This window comes from Pseudorca crassidens, chromosome 5 (genome assembly GCF_039906515.1).
Source record: "Pseudorca crassidens isolate mPseCra1 chromosome 5, mPseCra1.hap1, whole genome shotgun sequence".
In the NCBI taxonomy this organism is placed as follows: domain Eukaryota; kingdom Metazoa; phylum Chordata; class Mammalia; order Artiodactyla; family Delphinidae; genus Pseudorca; species Pseudorca crassidens.
The window spans coordinates 148,325,001-148,346,995 of record NC_090300.1 but is presented as its reverse complement, the minus strand read 5'-3'; the positions used below and the strand labels follow the sequence as shown (position 1 = coordinate 148,346,995).

General features: G+C 57.9%; 1 protein-coding gene across 5 annotated transcripts in view; it reads right to left on the bottom strand.

Moving 5' to 3' along the window:
- Window positions 1-21,995, bottom strand: part of COL18A1 (collagen type XVIII alpha 1 chain) — a 96,588-nt gene that overhangs the window by 41,153 nt on the left and 33,440 nt on the right. For 3 of the 5 annotated variants that reach the window (XM_067739685.1, XM_067739686.1, XM_067739687.1), the window contains exon 1: window positions 6,145-6,868. The exons of the other annotated variants lie outside the window; for them this stretch is intronic. In XM_067739685.1, coding sequence (XP_067595786.1) covers window positions 6,145-6,838 — 694 coding nt within the window. In that variant the 5' untranslated portion in view covers window positions 6,839-6,868. Of the gene's footprint in view, window positions 1-6,144; window positions 6,869-21,995 lie in introns of those variants that run through there. 5 annotated transcript variants of the gene reach the window in all.

Genomic DNA, 21,995 nt, shown 5'->3' with positions numbered 1-21,995 from the left:
ACAGACTGGGAGAAAAAATTGCAAAACACGCATCAGATAAAGGACTGTTATTCAAAATATATAAAGAACACTTGAAACTCAACAATGAGAAAATGAACAGCCTGATTAAGAAATGGACGAAAGACCTGAACAGACGCCTCAGCAAAGCAGACACACAGATGGCAGTTAAGGACCTGCAAATATGCTCCACATCAGCTGTCATCAGGAAAACGCAAGTTGAAACAACGAGGGACTTCCCTGGCGGTCCAGCGGTCAGGACGCAGCACTTTCACTGCCGAGGGCACGGGTTCAGTCCCTGGTTGGGGAACTAAGATCCCACAAGCCACGTGGCTCGGCCAAAAAATATATATATAAAAATAAAATAACAATGAGATATCACTATACACCTATCAGAATGGCCAAAATCTGGAACATAGACAACACCAAGTGCTGACGAGGCTGTGGAGCAACAGGAACCCTCATCACCGCTGGTGGGAACGCAGATGGGTGGCTGCTTGGGAAGACAGTCTGGCCGTTTCTTACAAAACTAAACAGACTCTTACCATAGGATCCAGCAATCGCCTTCCTTGGTATTTACCTAAAGGAGCTGAAGACTTACGTCCACACAGAAACCTGCCTGTGGGTATTTACAGCAGCTTTATCCACAGCTGACAAAACCTGGAAGCAACCACGCTGTCCTTCAGTAGGTGAACACACAGACTGTGGCCCATCCAGACCGCGGAATAGTGTTCAGAGCTAAAGAGAAGTGAGCTATCAAGTCAAGAAAAGCCATGCAGGAGACTTGAATGCATGTTCCTAAGTGAAAGAAGCCAATCTGAAAAGGCTACAGGCTGTATGATTCCAGCCATATGACGTTCCGGAGAAGGCACAACTGTGGAGACAGTAAAAAGATCAGTGGCCGCCAGGGGTCGGGGAGGAGGGACGAACAGGTGGGGTGCAGAAGATTCGCAGCGCAGTGAAAATACCCTTTGTGATACTATAATGGTGGATACATGCCATTTACATTTGTCAAACGCACGACGGAACATATAACACTGAGTGAACCCTGAACTTTGGACTCCGGGCGATTGCGATATGCCAGGGCAGGTTCACCAATAACAACAAATGTACCGCTGGGTGGGGGTGTTGACAGTGGGGAACTCTCTGGACCTTCCTCTCAAGTTTGCTATGAGCCTAAAACTGCTCTAAAAACAAGTCTGTTAAAAAAATTAGGCAAATGATAAAAAGTAAGTAAATATCGCAGCCCTACTATATTATCAGACAAAACAGAACTCAAGAGGAAAGGCATGAAGTGGGACAAAGGGGATGGTAATTTTGACAGTCCACCGAGATGTGATGAGCCCGGTACCACCCCGCGCACCCAGGATGCGTGGCAGAAAGGGGAGGAAGTCCTCATTCACGATGCAGACCCTGGGTCTCTCTCCTGCCCCACCCTCCCGTTAAGATGGGACATAACCACCTCAGTAAGACAACCTGATCACGTGTCTAAAGAAAGTCCATCCCGTCCCTTCCTCACACATGGCAGTGGTCACCAAGTTCAGACAGCTGTGGGGTTGGGGAACCTCATCTCAGCATCACAGAGAAAACCCACGGAGAACAAACATCTCAGAAACATGCAGGACTGGGAAGCATCCTAAACAAATGGAGAGGTGACCCAAGTCCCGGTGGATGTGCCGACAGGTTTACAACGTTCAGATCTGCGCACACGTCCACCATGACCAACCATAGCCTCGGGGAATGTTTCTGATGATCTAGGAGAGAAAGTGCCCAAGGGCATCCGAGGCGTCTTTGAAGAATGCTATGCATTCCAAGTGAGGCGTGTTACCCAGCACCCAAAGCTGGGATGCACAGGGGCTCTCGGGCCGCCAGTCATTAACACAGACTTGAACAATCGAGGAACAAAGAGATCGGGAGGCTGAGCGGGGCCACTGGCCCTCCAGCGACACAGGGAGGCTTCCCAGACCCTGTGCAGGAAGAGGAGACTTTCAGGTGCACAGAACGTGATCCCACGTCCACAAAGCAGGACTCACGAGTATGTGTGGGTGCACACACGTGCACGCACACGCTATGGCAGCAGGATAATGGGCCCCAGAGGTGTCTGTCCCACAACGCCTGGAACCTGTGAGCTGTCGCTGCACTCGGCAAAGGGAACTTTGCCGGTGTGGTTACGGTGACGGCCCTTGGGATGAGACCAGCCAATCTAACCACGAGCTGAGCAGAGAACCTCTCCCAGCCAGGGCAGAGAGCCAGAGAGGCGCAGCCCGAGAAGGGCTGGTGGTACCACTGGCTTTGAAGGTGGAGGGGCGCCGAGAGACAAGGAACGCAGGCTGCCTCCAGAAGCTGGAGAAGACAAGCCGAACCTTCCCTGGAGCCCCAGAAGGAGCGCAGCGCGGCAGGCACCTTGCTTCTGGCCCAGAGACACTGACTTCAGACTCCCGACCCCAAAGGTGACACACTAGTGTTGACGAGCCCCTGAGTTTGTGGTCCTTTGTCTTGGTGGCCACTCACACACCACACGTGTGCAAATCCACAGAGACGCCCCGCACAGGGAGCTGTGTCTGGCCCTCCCTTGTGAGGCCCGTAATTGATGAACGTGTTCACGACTAGCTCTGGGATGAAGACCTAACACAGGGGAGAAGCAGCGGAGGACGCGATGAGAGCAGGGTGGCCCTCAGGGACGAGAGAGGCAGGTGCAGGCGGTCCTGGGCCAGCACGTGCATGGTGGCAGGAGGACGGCCTGCTCTGAGCAATGGCCACTCTGCACTCTCCCTCCTCGGGACTGAGGCCGCTCACCTGCAGAACCTGCCCCTTCCAGTGGGGCCTCCCCCGACACCCCAGGCGCCCTCTCCCCAACCCCAGCTCCGTCCTCGCTCTCAGGGGTCAACCCGCCCACCTGCTGGCCCACCCAGCAGAGACCCGGGAGGACCTGGGACGGACACTGCCCCACCCGTCCCTGTGTGGAGGCCTCACTCCCCAATCTCTGGGGCCTAAGGGACAAGAGACCCTCCCGAACAGTGCGCTCTCCCCACGGCGCCACAGGGAGGGGAGGGGAGGGGAGGGGAGGGGCCGGGACACGCACGGCCTGACCGCAGACGCCGACGGAGCTGGCGGGGCCTTGGCGGCGACAGCCGCCCTCCCCTCCCCTCCTGGCCACACGGTGCTGGGGGCCCCGCACGGGGGTCCCTCCCGACCACCTCCCCGAGCCCCACACCGCTGGCCGCGCATCCCCCCAGCCGCGAGCCGGCGCCAGGGAGGAAGCAGGTCCAGGGGGAGGCGCTGCAATGGGCTGGACAGGGCCGCGGCCTCAGGCTGCTGTGCACCCGTCCACGCCCCACCGGCCACCGTGAGGCGAGGGTGCCTGTCTGTCCTGGGGTCCGCCACCGCCCTGCAGGACACACTGGAGAGCAGGGACGCAAGTGGTGGTACTGTGGGGGGGGGGGCCTGCGGGCAGCTCTGCTGGGGCCTGGGAAGGAGGCGGCACCCGCGGTTCGGGCCTCGCCCACCCCGCCCCACGGCCGGCACAAGCAGCCCAGGACCTCACTCGGCCAGAGCCAGTTTCACCCCAGGGCCGCCCTCCCCGGCCAGGCCCCCGCCCCCGCCTGCCCCTCCCCCCACTGCACACAGGCCTGGCCCAAGGGACTGGCAGCGGGCAGAGGAGGGCAAGGGCACTCCAGCCCTGGCCCCGTGGGACACCCCCGGCCAGGCCACAGCCAGCAGGGTCCCTGGTGTGGTGGACGTCCGAGCGGCTGACGGAAGAATCCCGCAGGCTTCTGCTCTGAACACGGCCTCAGGCCGCGGCCCTGCCAATGTGTGCCCACGCCCAGAGAGAAGTCCCCGAGGCCGCTCCACAGACCGGGCCAGCTGCAATCAGGGGAATCCCACACCCTGCACAGCCCTGCCCGGGCCCTGCCAGCGTGAGGCCCGTCCTGCACCAGCCCCCGCCCCGGGCCCACTGTGGCTGAACCCCCAAGCCAAAGGGGACCTGGGCCCAGCAGCGGGACGTGTGCCCAGGGCTCTGAGCGGACAGGCCTGGCCTTCCCCGCTCCCTGCCCCTGCCCCGTGGAGGTGGGCCTTTGCGTGGTACCAGGGGCCCTCCTGGCAGGACACCTCCCTGCGGTGCTGCCCCTGCCCCACGCGCGTGGTTGGGGACAGGGCAAGGCTGGCTGGGAGACGCGGCACAGACTCTGGAGGGGCCCGGGCTGGCCCGGTGTCAGGTGTACTGGGGGCACTGACGGCGTGGAGGGTGAGGGAGCACGCAGCTCGCTGCAGCCCCCTCCCTCGGCGTGAGGTCGATGCCCTCCGTGCCAACAGGCGGGCCAGGCCCCTGCCCCCGCCCTCGGCCCCGCCCTCAGGGACAGCCACAGGGCCCGTGGGCTCCTCATGCGCCAGGCCCTCCCAGAGGGGACCCCGCCCGGGCTGCTCCTCAGACACCCTCCTGGCCACCCTGCTCACACGCGGGGCTCAGCCACCGCCCCCCTCGAGCAGCGTCCCCATCCGTCTGTCTGCAGAGGCCACGGTCCCACCTCCCTCTCCTCCCAGCCCTTGCTTTCTTCTTCCTTGGGGTGGGCACCACCGTCATGGGCGCTTGTTCCTGTCCTGCTGTGGCCCGGGCACCGGCAGCCACCTCCTCACTGCATCCCAGGCCTGGCCAGGGAATCGCCCATGCACATCCCTCAGGGGCCCAGCAGACTGACACCCCCTCTCGGGGTCCAGTGCAGGCGGCCCACCCCCACTGGCCCAGCTCCAAAGCCCAATGACTTCAGAGACCAATGAGTGGGTCGAGGCTGCTCCCCACGGCACCACGGTCGCGGGGGGGCGGTTAGCAGTACACACACAGCAGGGCACGGATGGGCCCGCAAGTGCGAACGGGGAGCAGGCTCCGCTCAGGGGCCCAGCCACACCAAGGACGCAGAGGCAGCTGGTGGGCCCTAGGAGGCTGCGGCGGCCCATCCCTCTCTCCTACCAGCCACGTGGTGATGGGGCGAGTCCATGTGGGGGGACGTGGCCCCCAGGAGGGAGTGGCCCTTTTGCTGCCCCGGGGTGGAGGGGCTCTGGAGCTCACGGACCGGCTGGGGGACCCCCGTGAGCCCCTCAGACTCACTGGTCGCTAGATGGTCAAGACCTGTCGACCTTAAGAGCTGCAAGCCCCCCGTCCCTTCCGCCCCCTCGACCGTGCAGGCTGGGCACAGTGGCTGGGAGCCGTGGGCAGAATTCGGTGGGAAGTCCCGTCGCCGTCCTGTGCCTTGGTTCCCCCTCCGCGACAGGTGTGTGGCAGGCGACCTCAGAGCGTGGGGGACCTGCCGTCACGCACAGAAACTCTGGTCTTGAGCACGCCTCTCAGCCTGCCCCCCAAAGGAAGCAGCGCACGCCGTCCAGCCTCCCGAGGGCGCTCGCCCAGCCGGACCGACAGAAGGCGGGTGGCGGGCCGGCCGTTACCTGCAGGCGGCCCAATGAACACGCAGCGCCCGTCCTCGCGGGCTGGGAGCGAGGCGCAGGGGAACGGCAGCCCGCGCCCGTCCAGGCGGCTCCAGCACGCGTCCTCCAGGGCCTCGCAGAACTGGCGGCAGGGCGGCGGGCCGGGCAGGGCGCCGGGGCCACAGGGGGGGGCCAGCAGCAGGCAGAAGAACCGGGCCAGGAAGCGGTGACAGTGGGTCTGCAGGAGCGCCCCCCAGGCCCGGGCCGCGGCCTGCACCTCCTCGCCGCTCGCGTGGTGGAGGTGGTTGGGCAGCCAGAAGCGCCCGATGCCCAGGTGGCCGCAGAGCGCCAGGGAGGGCAGCAGGGGCAGGCAGCGGCCGGCAGCGCCCAGCAGTGCGGAGCTGTCAGCGAGACCAGGCCCCGCAGGGTTAGCCACGTGGGGAACCCAAGCACCCCTGTCCCCACTTAGAGCCAAAAGTGCGGCGTGAGACAGCTTGGCGGAGGGCTCAGAGGAGAGAGCCCAGGGGGCAGCGTGCACTCCCGGGGAGCCCGTCACCAGGGCAAGCGGAGGAGGCGTGCGCGTGCGGTCATCAGGGCGTCGGTGCTGCTGGCCGGGACGGGCTGCCGCGGGCAAGAGGCCCTTGCTGTCCAGCTCCTGGGGCCACCCCGGGGGCGGCTGGCTTCCCTGGGGAGGGGCCCCGGCCCACGCGGAGGACAGAGAAGCTCTACCTGGGGATGGCGGTGGTACCGCAGGCTCCCCGAGCAGGGCCCGGGGCCTGTCCGGGGAGGGCGGCGGCTGGGTGGGCGGCGGCAGGGTGCCGGCCTCGGTCCTCTGGGTGTCCGGAGAGCTCGGGGCCCCGGTGCTCAGCCAGGGAGTGGTCCAGTCGTCCTGGGGGCCCCTGGAGGGTCCAGGGGTGGTGAGGGGGTCCGTGGGGTTCTCGGGGCCTGGAGTCCCCGCCCTGGCAGAGCTCGTGGTGGGGGTGGTGTCGTCCCACAGCTGGACGAAGCTCCGGATGCCCAGAGCCACGTTCAGGATCTTGGCTCCGACGCCAGCAATGTTCTCCTCCTTTGTGTCTGGGCTCGCAGTGGAGGCCGCCGAGGGGACAGTGGGGGTCTGGCCCTGGCCCACCTCCGGCCTCTCCAGAGGCGGCTCGGGGCTGGCAAGGGCTTTCCACTGCTGGGTGGGGTCATCCTGGGGGGCCACGTGCGTGGTGGTGTCCTCTGTGGGCCGCACAGGTGAGGTGTCCTCTGTGGGCTGCACAGGTGAGCTGCCCGGGGGCTTAGAGGCCAGTGTGACCGTGGACCCGGCAGTGTTAGCGGACCACAGCCAGGACATCAGGTCAGCCCGGGTGGGCGCGAGGCAGCATGCAAGCAGCAGCAGCAGGCCACAGTGGCCGCGGCGGCTGCTGGGGTCCGGAGCCATCAGGCTGTGTGCACCGCAGAGCAGCGGGCGGCCTCTGCTGTCCAGAGGCGGGGCCAGCCCGCCCCCACCTCCCGCCCCCGGGCCCGCAGCCAGCTCCCCGTTCAGGCATCCAGGCGGCTCCCCCTCCTACCTCCCGCTCTCAAGGGCTCTCAAGGAGGGAAACGGACAGATGTGCGCCTCTACCCAAAGTGACAGGCCCCCTGGAAAACGCCTCACACCTCCTTTAAGCAGCCGCAGACTCCACCAGAGGCCAAGGGGCACTGACAGAGAAGTCAGACGACTTCCCAGCTCCCTCCCCGGGCCCTCCCAGACTGCCGCCCAGTCCCTGCTCCGGAGCATGGGCACAGTGGGCTCCAGGCCGGCACACCGCGGTCCCCCGGTGGGGGGGCGCTCCTGGGTGCACTGGAGCTTTGGGAAGGACCCTCCTCCTCGCCCTGCAGCCTGCAGAGCCCAGACCCAAGAGAGAGCACCAGGCACAGGTCCTCGGGGCGTCCGTCCTGCGCGTGGCTGGGAGCCTCAGGATGCCGGGGTACAGCCCCTGGCCCCCGTGCCCACAATGCTCTGCACTGGAGTTTCTCTGACTGAGAACAGCCTGGAAGCCTGGCCTCAAGCCACGGCTCTGGGGCAAAGCTGGAGCTTAGAAACCACTGGCTTCACTGTGAGTCCATCCTTCTGCCGCAGCTGCTGCCCTGAGATGGCAGCGTTTGGTCCCCAGGGCCTCTGTTCAGGTCACCTGTTCCGCAGCCTGCCCAGCTCTGTCCCCCCGCAGACGCCGGCCGCCCTCCCTCCACCTCGCCAGAGAGCACGGCCTCTTTTCAGCTTTCGCTCTTAAAACCTGCTCAAACACACCGGCCCTCTGTCTGACGGGCTGGTACCGCGCTCCCCGGCTGACCCTGCCAGTGTCCGACTTCTCATCAGCGCTTAGCTGAGGCCTGGGGGAGCTGCTGATGAACCCCTGAGAATTGCTCCAAAGGGGCAGAGCACAGCAGTTGGGAAGCGACGAAAGGCAGAGGAAGGTTAGGGACTCGGTGAGACCAACGGTAGACAGACAGACAGAGGTCCCCCCTGCCACTCCCACACCTCAGAGCTCAGCCCGTGTGCAGGGTGGGTGACTGGGGGATAAGCCCTTCACGCAGCCCCCGGGCGCCAGCCTCCTCCAGACATCACTGGGCGCCCCTTCCGGGGGTGTCCCACTCTGCGGACCTCTCTGGAAGCCAGGTTAGCCAGGCAGGCCTGCAGCTGGACTCTTCCCACCGAGCCCCGACTCCTTCCCTTCATAAAACTTCAGACGACACCATCCCTCTGTCCAAAACACTATGGGATGCTGCCCCGTGGCCTGAAGTCCTGCCAGCGCCTCTCCGGGGTTTGGGGAGAAGACCTGGGCACGGGGAGCAGCCTTGCCTGGGACTCACAGCCTGTGCAGGTGTCTGACCTGGAGGCTAGCTGCTCCTCCCCACCTGGCGCCTGCCCGAGCAGGCGGGGACCCAGCTCAGCCTTCACTGTAGCAGGCACACCGTGTGGCGAGGAACCTGGGCCCGGAGACCAGAGGCTCTGGGCCACAGCCCAGGAGAGGGGGATGCCGAGTGGAATGCAGGCGGTCTCTACACGCGCCCACACGCGCCCGCACACGCCCGACACTCGCTTATGCAAACACACGTGTTCCCTCCTGCAGGCTCACATCGTCACATGCACCCTCACACATCCACACACACACACACGGGTCTCACCACACGTTCCACGCTAGACCCCACGCGTGCCCTGCGTGCCAGCCACGCCTTCTGTCTGAGTCCCCTCGGAACCCCGTCCTCTCCAGCCTGTGGCAGGGACCCCGGCCCAGGATGCCCAGGGTGCCATCGACGAGCTGGGCCGCTTGGGACTAGAACACACGTTTCAGGACAGCTGAACAGCGGGTCCCCTCTCGAAAGGCGGGGGCACCCCGTAAGCCAAATCTGGGTTGCACCCTCCACCCCAGAGTTCTTAGAAACGCCTCAAGAACAGTCTCTTGCTAGTTATGCCGCTGATGTGATTTTATGCCTAAAAGTCTCTGGAAAATCTCAGGACAGATATTCCAAAGGCCCTTCCCCTTCTCCAAGCACGTTCTGGAGAGGGACTCTGGGCCCTTTTGAGGCAGAGCCCCTGAGCCCAACACGGTGGGGCTGCCCTTGTCCCCCCCGATGGCCCCGTGCCCTCAGTTACTCCCTGGGGGCCACTCGCCAGCCCCCAGCCCTGCATTCACTCGCTCAATTCACGCTTCCCGGGAGAGCCAGGAACGCGGAACCGCGGGGCAAAGGGGGATGGTAGCTGTGACCCCACTGCACTGAGCGACACACCACCATCCAGTGGGCAGCCCCCACCCTCCCCGCTCCAGACCTCACCCTTCCTGCCCACCTTCTGGAGACCGCGGTCACGCCCCGGCACTCCTAGAACGTCACACGTCCACCTTCTCTGGAAAACGTCAGCACAGCTCTGCCCCAGGACTCGGCTCCCATCAGGAAGCAGCCTGCCGAGGTGCTGGTCCGTGAGGCTCCCTGCATACGCGTGCCCACGCGTGCACAGGCTCGCATGCACGTGTGCACATACGTGCACGTGCACACACACGTGCGTAGCCCCACATGTGCACACGCTCACATGCACACTCACACGGACACTGCAGCATTCAGAAAGCCTGAGGTGTAGACCGGGCTCCCCCAGCAGACTGTGGCTGCAACAGGCCCCCCGCCTGGGCCCAGCCCCTCAGGGACACACGGGGCTCCGGTCCATCCATGCACAGGGTCCTGTCAGCACTGGTCCCTATGGAGTCTGTGCTCGTTGTAGAGGTTGGATAATCTCCCTGTCACTCGTGGGGATGGAGAAGGAGGGGAAAATGGGTTTCGAGGGAAACCATCTGATGACTGAAACACAAATCCCTCTGCGTCAGGTGCCACGTTTCTGAAAGCACTTTGTTCTCCAAGGCCAGGCCCAGAGAGCCCTCAGCCCGCCTCAGAATCGTCACAAGCGCTGTGCTGAGGAACGACCCCAGGCCCCCGGGGGAAGGTGGCCCCCCCATCGTGTACAGAGTGGTCCCTCGGCCCCTGGTCGCTCCCCCACCCATTCATCCTCATGCCCTAGAGGGAGAGGGGTCAGACGAGACGCTGAGGGGTGCACAGGGGGGCGCGTCCAGCCCAATATCCCCTCACCCAGCCCCCAGCGGTGACCTGGCCTTTCCTCCCTCTGCCCACCCTCGGGGTATCACAGAGGCATTTCCGTGCAATCTGAGAAGTTTCCTGGTGCCTCGGCGCTGCCCAATCAGAACTCGGAGCACAGCCTCCTCTGGCCCTCCCAGCCCTCCACCGGAGCAGCCCGGGGGCCCTGTTTCCCGGGTCCCAGCCTCCTTCCTGGCGGGGACTTGGCTAGCTTCCCTGCGGCTCCTCAGGCCAGATTAGAGAGCAGAGGCCCAGGTCTCAAGGGCACTCGCCCCATCGCCTCGGGGCTGAGGTGGACCACCCACCCTGTGTGCCCTGCCCAGGGTTCCCCGCCGCTCCCCACAAGGAGCACGGAGGCCGTGTCCTCAGTTACTTCACGGGGAGCTCAGGAAACAAACCAGCCCCGAATCGCACCCCCCCCCAGCCAGCATGTGCAGACGGGTGGGCCCCCGTGCAGCCCAGAGCATCCTGGGACCCCTTTGTCGCCCTCAAGGGTCTGTGGTCTCCCTTCAGGTTTCACTTATGAGAACAGCCGGCAAAGGGCCGTCCAGCTGACCACAGGGTGCCCAGCAACGTCTAAAGGCTTCCTGGGCTCCTATGACCTTTGGTGACTCTCTAGTCATCCCCGGTAACCTGGGCACTGGTGTCGGTGGCCTGAGATGCCAGCCCCTTGGAAGCCATCGCGGGGGCTCCCTGCATGCAGTGACTCCATGCTGGGCAGGCCCCTGGTGGGACCCTGGCCGAGAAGCCACCTCCCGTGGGGCCCTCTGCCCTGAGGACTGGCTCTCCCCCACAGGAGCTGAGCTCTGTCCCGGGCCCTCCAGCCAAGCTTGGCCACGAGGGTTCCAGGAGTCTGAGCATCTACCTGGCCCTGGAGGACCCTGAGGGCACCTCCCCACCAAGGAGTGGCCTCGATGTCCACAGACCCACGCGTGGGCTCGCCACTGCCCGCCACCAGCCAGCTAGGCTCGAAACTCGGAAGCAGGCAGCAGCTCGGCACCCAGGTGGGATGGCCTCTGGGGAAGCCTGAGATACATCCGAGAAGATACATGCATTGACCTAAGCTCCCAGAGCGGCCCCCTGGAGGACCCTCTGACCACACACAGGTGCCCAGAAGGGAGAAAGCCCAAAGCTGCCCAGAGGGCCATCCTCTGAGGACCCACGGCAAGTCCTGCCCGTGCAAGGAGCCCTGGGCCCCCAGCATCCAGTTCAGGAACAACCGGGATCCAGGAATTCCTGGTGAGCTGGGAATTCACCAGGTCCAGGACCAAAAGCCAATGACAGCACAACTGCTGCTGTGGTCTCCATCTGGCAAACTCTTACACATCCCTCAAGACCCCATCCCCTACACTTGCTGTCCTGTGGCTCCCAGACAGGGCTCGCTGTTCTTGCCTTGGATCCTTCCTTGGTGACGACGCCCCGCTCCTCGATGGTGTGGTAGCTTCTGTTCTTTGTTAACCTGGTGTCCACCTGTTCTCACATTTCATGCTGTGTCCTGACTTAAGGCAAGTTCTCCTGCGTGGGTGGGTTCCTCCTCCCACCCAGCCTTCCCCATGCCTGCAGAACTGTCTCTGGTGGCTGAAAACTCCCCTGGAGGACATCGGATTTCTGTCTGAAGCCTCCTGGATACTATCCAACACAACAAGGGTAATTTAAATTATAGAAGAGAATTCTGTACTCAGAGGAGACATGCGGGTGGCACCGGCAATAACAAGGAGCTTTCTCTTTCTTGGGAATGAACTGGCCAGAACTCCTGTAGATGCCTTGTAGGTGCCAGGTGACCCCTAGCAAAGCTTTGGGTGGATTCCCGATGCCCCTTCTCCCCTCACGCCCTCACTCCTCCCACGCCGACTTCCTGAAAGGCCCCCCTCTCTCCTCCACCCACGACACACACAGCGGCTTGTGGCCCAAACCAGCGAACACCTGCACCGTTGTTAATTCACCCCAGGGCTCGCCAGGTACATGGGAGCATGTGCGTCTATAGGCGTGTGTTTGTGTCTCTCTGATGGGCGTGTGATTACGTCTCTGTGTGCGTGCATGTGCATGTCTGTGTACACACACGTGTGCACACGTCTTGGGTCTGTGCCCACACGCGTCCACTCACTCCCGTGCACGCTATTGTGGACGCCGGGGAGGCTGCAGGAAAGGCCCGCCAGGCCGGGGTTTGCCGACCACCCCCTGGGGTCTGCACTACCCGGTGACGGGGGTTAGGACTTGCTAACTTGTTAGCCAGTGTTTGCACGTTCTTGTTAGAATGACGTCCCAAAGCCGCAAATGTCTAAGTCACTCCCTCAAACGCCTGCCTCGGCCTCCCCGCGGGGACCCAGGCGCCGGCCTCATCAGACGGTCTCTCTGGCTCAGGATCACTCCCCCTACAAGCACCGGGGGGGGGGGCCAGCCACCCCTTCTGAGAGGACCCAGCACCCACAACTTCCAGAAGGTTCTGCCCTCCTGCTGCTGGGAGACCGGCCAGCCTCCGGCCCCGCCCTGCGCTGTGCCAGGGTTTGTTCTGTGTGGCCCTTCTGGTTGGATTCCTGAGAAATGTGGTCTTTTATTTTCATTTTTTCAAAAGCACGAAACACCCACATGTGCGCAGAGCCAATGCGAGGAACAAAGCGGAGCGTGTCCAGGCCTGAGGCTTCGGGCTGTGAGGTCAGAGCACGGCCTTGTCTGCCCGGGGCTCAGGGACGCTGCCGCTGGGGCCTCAGCCGTCCTGGGCCCACGGCGGGGTCTCTCCTGGGCCCCTCCGGGTGGTCTGCCTGCGGCTGCCCACATGTGGCCCAAAGGCTGGCCCTGATTCCTCTCTTCAGCCCATCCCTCAGACCATCCCCCCCCCCCACGCTCCCCAGGCCAGCAGTGTCCTGCAGGGACCCCTCCTCAGGTCGCCCAGGGTCACCTCTCCTGCTCCTCCCTCGAGGACCAGGTACTAGAGACCATTCAAGACGCGTGGGCCTGCGAGGAGCTGGCCGGCCTCCAAGGAGCAGGGCTGGGAAACCAGTCCCAACATCCAGTGCTGGGGACAGCCCCCAGGGCGGCAGCACGTCCAGTAAAGACCCGTACATTGTGGGGACTTCCCTGGTGGCGCAGTGGTTAAGAATCCGCCTGCCAATGCAGGGGACATGGGTTCGAGCCCTAGTCCGGGAAGACCCCACGTACCACAGAGCAACTAAGCCCGTGCGCCACAACTACTGAGCCTGCGCTCTAGAGCCTGTGCTCCACAACTACTGAAGCCCGTGCACCTAGAGCCCGTGCTCCGCAACAAGAGAAGCCACCACTATGAGAAGCCCACGCACCACAAGGAACAGTTGCCCCCGCTCACCGCAACTAGAGAAAGCCCGTGTGCAGCAACAAAGACCCAACGCAGCCAAAAATAAATAAATAAATATTTAAAAATTAAAAAGAAAAAGACCCATACGTTGTGGGCACGTTTACAGCCCTTCCAGAATGGAACACACCTTCTCATCTTTCTGTTTATAATTGCCCAAAGTGTCCAAACGTTCTGCCCCAACCCTGTGTTTCATGGTGACTTTTTTGAGCCACAGTGATAAAGGCCACAGCTCCTAAGATGCCCATTGAAGGCCCTGCTGCTGGGCCTGCTGACGACAAGCTCTATGCGGACCGCTGGCCAGGTTCCCGCGCTGGCCGGGCCTCTCCTTGTGGCCACTGTCCGCCCTCAGGTTGCTGTGAAGATTAAGCGGCACGAGGTGGCCGGGCAGCCGGGGCTACAGGTCAAGGCCCACGGGTGCCTCCCCTCCCCTCGGGTGTCGGTCACCCGAGGACCCGCCTGGCCACATCACCAGTGAGAGCCGAGCACACAGACAGGAGGACCGTGGACAGCGGGGACCTTGCAACACCGTCTGATCTTTAACCACCAGGCTGTCCAGCCCCCCTCCTCTGCCCTCAGGTGTCCTTTAACCCACTTCATCCCAGTGTGGGAAAGTGGAGACCCGGGTTCAGGTCGCCAGGTGCATGCCCTCAGCGGAGCCCCCAGCTCCCGCAAGGGCCGAGGCCCCGCTGCCTGGGCTGAGCAGGCAGGGGAGGTGCTGCCTGGTGGGAAGGAGGCTGTCCCAGCCCAAACCCAGATTCCTCTATGGTAACAGCAGAGCCAACAGGAGCCCTCTGGTTCCCAGATCAACACCAAGCATCGCCCCGTACTCAGCTGGGCACACTGTTCCCACAACCCCACCACTGGTCTGGGGTGACAGAACACAGGGGACCCTCCGACCCCCACAGAGCCGGCCCCTTGGGAGGCGAGCGTGGCAGGTGGAGACCCCCGGCTGGAGGGGTCGGCAGTGGAGGTGAAAGGTGGCTGGGAGCAGAGATTCTCAAGACGTTGACACATCTTGGGGAAAAGGCACCTCCCCGGGGCCACCCGGTGACCACCAGACACGCACGCCCTCCCACGTCCCAAGGGAAGGCCACGCGGAGCACACGCGGTTGCCTGTCCAGGGTGCACAGCCAAAGCCCTAATCCAAACACGAGGAAACAGCTGGACAAGTCAGACAGCGCGCTTCGCGGGATGGACAAGTCAGACAGCGCGCTTCGCGGGACAGCGCCCGGACTCTCCAGAAACGGCCACGTTAGGAAGCGTAAGGAGGAAGGGGCGGCTCTAAGCTAACAGGCTGAGGGGTCACGGCCACCAAGTGCCGCGCGGTTCCTAGATGCTCCGGGGCCGCCGGGCAGAGACGGGGCCAGCTTCATAAAGGCCGTCATTGGGACCTGGAGGACCCTTGAATGTGGCCTGTGTGATAGAGGACAACTGGACAGGAGGCGCACACGGACAGCAGGCCACAGGGCAAGATGCCGCGCCCACGTCCCCAACGAGCGTGTGCACCTGCACGGGGATGTGAGTGTGGATGCACACGTGGACACGGTGTGCAGGTGTGCACGGCCCTGGGTACAGACAGGGCCAGACCAGGAGACCAAGGGGAACCGCGATGAAGGAAGTACGTGAGCAAACCCCACACTGTCCTTCGACTTTTCTGCAGGTCTGAAACGTTCCCATGAGAAAAGTTCATGGGGAGAGTAAAGCTCTCCTCCTGTGTCCGCCTGGAACACTCTCTCCACCAGCTTTGTCTCTGGAAAGGCAGGTGACGCAGCAGAGGGTGGTAAGAACTGCTTTCCAGGCACGTCCCGTCCCTGGGGCCACGCGTGGGTGTTACCCCTGCCGAGACTTCAAAAGGCCCTGGCGGGTCGCCACGCGGCTGGGAGCGGCTCCTGCCTTCCCTGAGCGCCCGGCGGGCGGTCGCCGACTTCTCTCACTTGGCGTCATTTAGGTTCACGTTCACAAAACAAAGATCTGAACGTGTTTCTCCCAGTCAGGCTTTAGACTCTACGGGAATCATCCAAGCTACACCCCAAGGCAAAGCAGATGCGCTCACAGGCTCTAAACACTCCTTTAAGAACCAGGGATAAGCACGCACATGTGGTCGCCTTACCTTTGATAAAGGAGGCAGGAATGTACAGTGGAGAAAGGACAGCCTCTTCAATAAGTGGTGCTGGGAAAACTGGACAGCTACATGTAAAAGTACGAGATTAGAACACTCCCTAACGCCATACACAAAAATAAGCTCAAAATGGATTAAAGACCTAAATGTAAGGCCAGACACTATCAAACTCTTAGAGGAAAACATAGGCAGGACACTCTATGACATAAATCACAGCAAGGTCCTTTTTGACCCACCTCCTAGAGAAATGGAAATAAAAACAAAAATAAACAAATGGGATCTAATGAAACTGCAAAGCTTTTGCACAGCAAAGGAACCATAAACAAGACCAAAAGACAACCCTCAGAATGGGAGAAAATATTTGCAAATGAAGCAATTGACGAAGGATTAATCTCCAAAATTTACAAGCAGCTCATGCAGCTCAATAACAAAAAAACAAACAACCCAGTCCAAGTATGGGCAGGAGACCTAAATAGACATTTCTCCAAAGAAGGTAAACAGACTGCCAACAAACACACGAAAGGATGCTCAACATCATTAATCATTAGAGAAATGCAAATCAAAACTACAGTGAGCTATCATCTCACACCCGTCAGAATGGCCATCATCAAAAACTCTAGAAACAATAAATGCTGGAGAGGGTGTGGAGAAAAGGGAACACTCTTGCACTGCTGGAGGGAATGTGAATTGGTACAGCCACTATGGAGAACAGTATGGAGGTTCCTTAAAAAACTACAAATAGAACTACCATATGACCCAGCAATCCCACTACTGGGCATATACCCTGAGAAAACCATAATTCAAAGAGTCATGTACCAAAATGTTCATTGCAGCTCTATTTACAATAGCCCGGAGATGGAAACAACCTAAGTGTCCATCATCGGATGAATGGATAAAGAAGATGTGGCACATATATACAATGGAATATTACTCAGCCATAAAAAGAAACGAAATTGAGCTATTTGTAATGAGGTGGATAGACCTAGAGTCTGTCATACAGAGTGAAGTAAGTCAGAAAGAGAAAGACAAATACCGTATGCTAACACATATATATGGAATTTAAGAAAAAAAAATGTCATGAAGAACCTAGGGGCAGGACAGGAATAAAGACACAGACCTACTAGAGAATGGACTTGAGGATACAGGGAGGGGGAAGGGTAAGCTGTGACAAAGTGAGAGAGAGGCATGGACATATATACACTACCAAACGTAAGGTAGACAGCTAGTGGGAAGCAGCCGCATAGCACAGGGAGATCAGCTCGGTGCTTTGTGACCACCTAGAGGGGTGGGATAGAGAGGGTGGGAGGGAGGGAGACGCAAGAGGGAAGAGATATGGGAACATAAGTATATGTATAACTGATTCACTTTGTTATAAAGCAGAAACTAACACACCATTGTAAAGCAATTATACTCCAATAAAGATGTTAAAAAAAAAAAAGAACCAAGGGGTTACTCTACTTTGCTCTTCTTTTTTCAAGAGTCTTATTCTGGGTGCCTTGAAATTCCATATGGATATTAGGATCGGTTTGCCAATTCCTACAAAGACATCAGCTGGGATCGGGTAGGAGCTGTAGTGGCCGGAGGTTGTTTGCGGGAGTGATGCCGTCTTAACGATGTGAAGTCTTCCAATTCGTGAACACGGGATGTTTTTCCTTAATTTCTCTCTAAGTTGTTTTTTTAAGTTTTCAGAGTATACATTTTGCACTTCTTTGTTAAATTTATTCCTAAATATTTTACTCTTTTTGATGCTTTTGTAAATGGAATTTTTTCTCAATTTCATTTTTGGATTGTTCGTTGCAAGTTATTGAGAAATACAATTGGTGTTTTTATATTGATCTCGTATCCTACAACCTTGCTGAATTTATTTGTTAGTTGTAACAGATTTTTAGCAGATTCCTTAGGACTTCACACATATAAGATCATGTCATCTGTGAACAGAGTACAACACTGAATAGAAGTGGTGAGAGCAGGTGTTCTTGTCTTGTCCCCAATCTTGGGGGGAGCGTCCAGCCTCTCACCAGTAAGTTCGATGTTAGGTATGAGTTTTTCGAGATGCCTTTCATTGGCTTGAGGAAGTTCCCTTTTTTTCCTAGTTTTTTTAATGTTCTTATCACGAAAGGGTGTTGGATTTTCTCTATGCCTTTTCTGTGTCTACTGAGATGATCATGTGATTTTTATTTTTTATTCTGTTGATGTGATGTATTACATTAATTTTCAGACATTAAACCAAACTTGCATTCCTGGGATAAAGCCCACTGGGTGATGATGTATAATTCTTTTTCTATGTGGCTGAATTTGGTTTGCTAGGATTTTAAGAATTTTTTGTGTTGTAAGAAACGTTGGACTGTAGTTTTTTGTGTTTGTGATATCTGTATGGTTTTGGTATCCAGGTAATACTGACCTCATAAAATGAGCTGGGAAATGTTCCCCCATCTCTTATCGTTTGAAAGAGTTTGTGAAGAACTGGTTTTAATTCTTCTTTAAATGTTTGGTAAAATTCAGCAGTGAAGCTGGTCTTTTCTTTATGGAAGTTTTGGGATTACTAATTCGATCTCTTCATTTGTTACAGATATATTCAAATAGTCTATTTCTTATTGAATTTCAGTAGTTTGTGTCTTTCTAGGAACTTGTTCATTTCACCTAAGTTATATAATTTGTTAAAATACAGTTGTTCACAGTATTGGGTTCGAACATTGTGTAGGGTTAGAACAGAACTGGAGGAATCACGTTTCCCTACTTCAAACCTTTTATAATGCTAAGTGACCAAGGCAGCAGGTACTGGAACAAAGACAGGCAGACAGATGCGTGAAACAGAATTGCGAGCTGAAATAAACTCACGCATCTATGGTCAACTGACTTTCCACAAGGTTGCCCAAACTATTCAGTGGGGAAAGAATAGTATTTTCAACAAATGATGCTGGGACAACTGGACAGCCACAGGCAAAAGAAGGCAGTTAAACCCTTACCTCACACCATATACAAAAATTAGCTTCAAATGGATCAAAGACCTAAATATAAGAACTAAAACTATAAAACTCTTAGTAGAAAACATAGAATAAATCTTCATGACCGAGGATTTGGCAAAGGACTCTTAGATATGACACCAGAAGTCTGAGCAACAAGAGAAAAAACATAGATCAATTGGACTTCAACAAAACTGAAAACTTTTGTGCTTCAAAGGACACAGGAAAGTGAAAAGACAACCCACAGAATGGAAGAAAATATCTGCAAATCACACACCCAATAAGAGATGTGTATCCAGAATATGAAAAGAACTCCTGCAACCCAACAATAAGAAGACAACCCAATTTTTTTAAACTGGCAAAGAATCTGAAGAGACATTTCTCCACTGAAGACATACAAATGGGGACCTCCCTGGCGGTCCAGTGGTTACGACTTCGCCTTCCAATGCAGGGGGTGCAGGTTCGATCCCTGGTTGGGAAGCTAAGATCCCACATGCCTCGAGGCCAGAAAACCAAAACAGAATCAATACTGTAACAAATTCAATAAAGACTTTAAAAGTAGTCCACATCTCAAAAACAAGACATACAAATGGCCAACGGGCGCATGAAAAGATGCTTAATAACACCAGTCATCTGGGAAAATCAAATGGAAACCACAATGAGATACACTTCACACCCACTAAGATGGCTAGAATCAAAAACGTAATCACAAGTGCTGGCAAGATGTGGGGACATCACAGCCCTCATCCTCTCCTGGCCGGAGTGTAAGATGCGGCAGACGCTTTGGAAAATAGTGTGGCAGTTCCTTGAACAATTAAGCAAAGATACCTTATGCCCCAGAAATTCCACTCTAGATACACACCGAGAGAAATGAAAGCATACGTCCACACAAAATCTTTACACTAATGTTTACAGCAGCACTATTCACTTCAGCCAAAAGGTGGAACGATACAAGTGTTCCCCGGCTGGCGAACAGATACACAAGGGGGTCCATCCACACTTTGGAGTGTGACTCAGCCACCAAAAGGACTGAGGTCCTGACACGCCACCACATGGATGAAGCTTGAACACATGACGTTCAAGTGAAAGAAGGCACACACAAAAGGTCACATACAGGTGATGCCATTTACATGAAATAGAACAGGGAAATCTATAGAAAGTAGGTTAGTGACTGGTCAGGGCTGGAAGTGGTAACAGCTAAAAGGTTTCTTTCTTTTACTGAAGTATAGTTGATGTGTAATATCATATAAGTCACAGGCGTACAATACAGTGATCCAGTTTTAAAGGTTGTCCTCCATTCAGAGTCACAAACTCTTGGCTATACCCCTGTGTTGTACAATATATCCTTATGGCTTCTCTTATACCTAATAGTTTGTACCTCTTAAGCCTCTATCCCGATCTTGCCCCTCCTCCCTTCCCTCTCCCCACTGGTGACCACGACTTTGTTCTCTATATCTGTGGGTCTGCTTCTTTTTTTTGTTACAGTCACTAGTCTGTCACATTTTTTAAATCCCACATATAAGGGAAATCACACAGTATTTGTCTTTCTCTGTCTGACTTATTTCACTCAGCGTAACGCCCTCCAAGTCCATCCATGTTGCTGCACGTGGCAAAGTTAAAGGCTTCTTTCTGAAGTGATAGAGACGTTCTAAAGTTGACTGTGGTGATGGTGGCGCACATCTCTGAACACGCTAGAAACTGCTGAATCGTACACTTTAAGTTCGTGAATGTATAGCATGTGAATTACGGCTACATAAAGCTGTTTAAAAAAGAACGAAGGGAGACCGTGTCACCTTTCTCAAACCACACAACCCCAAATGCTACTTAATTTGCATTTATTTGATTGTTCCTGAGATTGAGGGTTTGAATATATCAGTGAAAATATCTCTTTCCTTTATCAATTCCTATTAACTTTTACTCATTTTCTAAGGGAGTATTTGCCATTTTTTTAGAAGTCAGGGATGGGGTCACTGGTCATCTTTGCCGCTAATGTTGTTTTTCAAGCTTATCACAAAGCCTCTTTCACAAAGCCCAGGTTCTTCTTTTAATGAGCTTAAGGTTCCCCTCCCACTTTCTGTGCCCGCGGGGCCTCTCTGGGCCCGGATGCCCGGCTCATCCACGGAGCTGCCTGTGCTCAGCTCCGCGGGCTCGTGGCTGACACCCACAGGGTGCTCGTCCTGCACAAGGCACGTCGGACCACACTCCTGCCCTGGGAGGCATCAACCTCACTACCCTCCTCCGTCACATGAGGAGCCCAGGGAAGGAAAGGAGGTGGGCCGGCCCCCGGCGGGGAGCAACGACCCTCCGGCTCGGGGCCCAAAGTGTAGCCACTCCTCTAATTCTTCACCTCCTGGGACATCGTCCCTTCCTTCGTTCAACAAACACGCACTGAGCTCCCACTGTGTGCCCAGCCCGGCTCTGGGCGCTGAAGATGGGTCCACATCGGGGCAGGAAGAGTCCACCACAAAGAGGACGTGAAGGAACAGAACCAGCTGGGAGAGCAAGGGACACACGGGGTGAGCGCCCAGACCAGGACGCGGGGCAGAGGGAAGGCGCCTCTCGGAAGATGATAAACACAGCGGCGTCCCCGAAGCCCCCGGGGAAGTGGGCTCCCCGCACGCGGACACCAAAGTCCTGTGCAGTGAAGTGGCTTTCCCCATGGAAAGGCCAGACACCTGCTTGGCTACCCAGGAGGGGACAGACAGCCCCTGATGGCCAGCGGGGAGGACGGTCCCCTTTCCAGGAGTCTTGAGGTCAACCAAAGCCGATGTCACCGTGAGACCTGGGTCCTGTAGCAGCTGCAGAGTCCTCTAGTGTCTGCAGCTTCAGTGTCATGTCCGTGACACATGTGACGGGGCACAAGGGGGCCAGCGTTTCAAATGAAGGCTCTTGACCCAGGAAATTAATATGTGACTCGTGTTTCCACCAAGCGTCCCAGGGACTCGGCGCCGCAGAGCGTCACATCACTGCTCCATTCTGCAGTGACACGTCCCCACCACCCCCTCATACAGGCACAGGGCAGCCCCAACCCCCCGTGACCTTCTAGAACCCATGAGAACACACTGGGGGGGCAGGAGGCCCCTGCCAGGGGCTCCCAGCATCTCGAGGGCCCCCCAACACCTGGGAGCTGGGCTCCTGCAGGCGCGGGCCAGGGGGGAGCAGAGAGGACGCAAGGGACCCGAGGGGACCTTTAAAGCAGCGAGCGGCCCGATTAGTCTTTAAGGGCCTGGCATCTGCTCGTTAACTGGATTTTTCACGGACGGCTGCAAGGCAGGCTCCCGCGGCCAGCTTCCCACGGGGAGGGGCGGGGAGGCGGTGGCCTGCTTGGCCCCCACCTGTGACCACCCTGGTCAGGGTCACGCTCCCCACAGGCGCCACGCTCTGGGACTCACGGCCCGGCCAGCTGCCCTACTGATTTCACGTCCACAAGCACCTCCTCGACGGCGGGACCCTCACTCATCTCACAGAGCCGTGCCCTCAGGGAAGAGGGCCCAGGCGTGCTCGTCCACCGGAGGGTCGGCCCAGACGCTGCTGCCCGATGCAGGAGGACCCCAAACCACAGAGG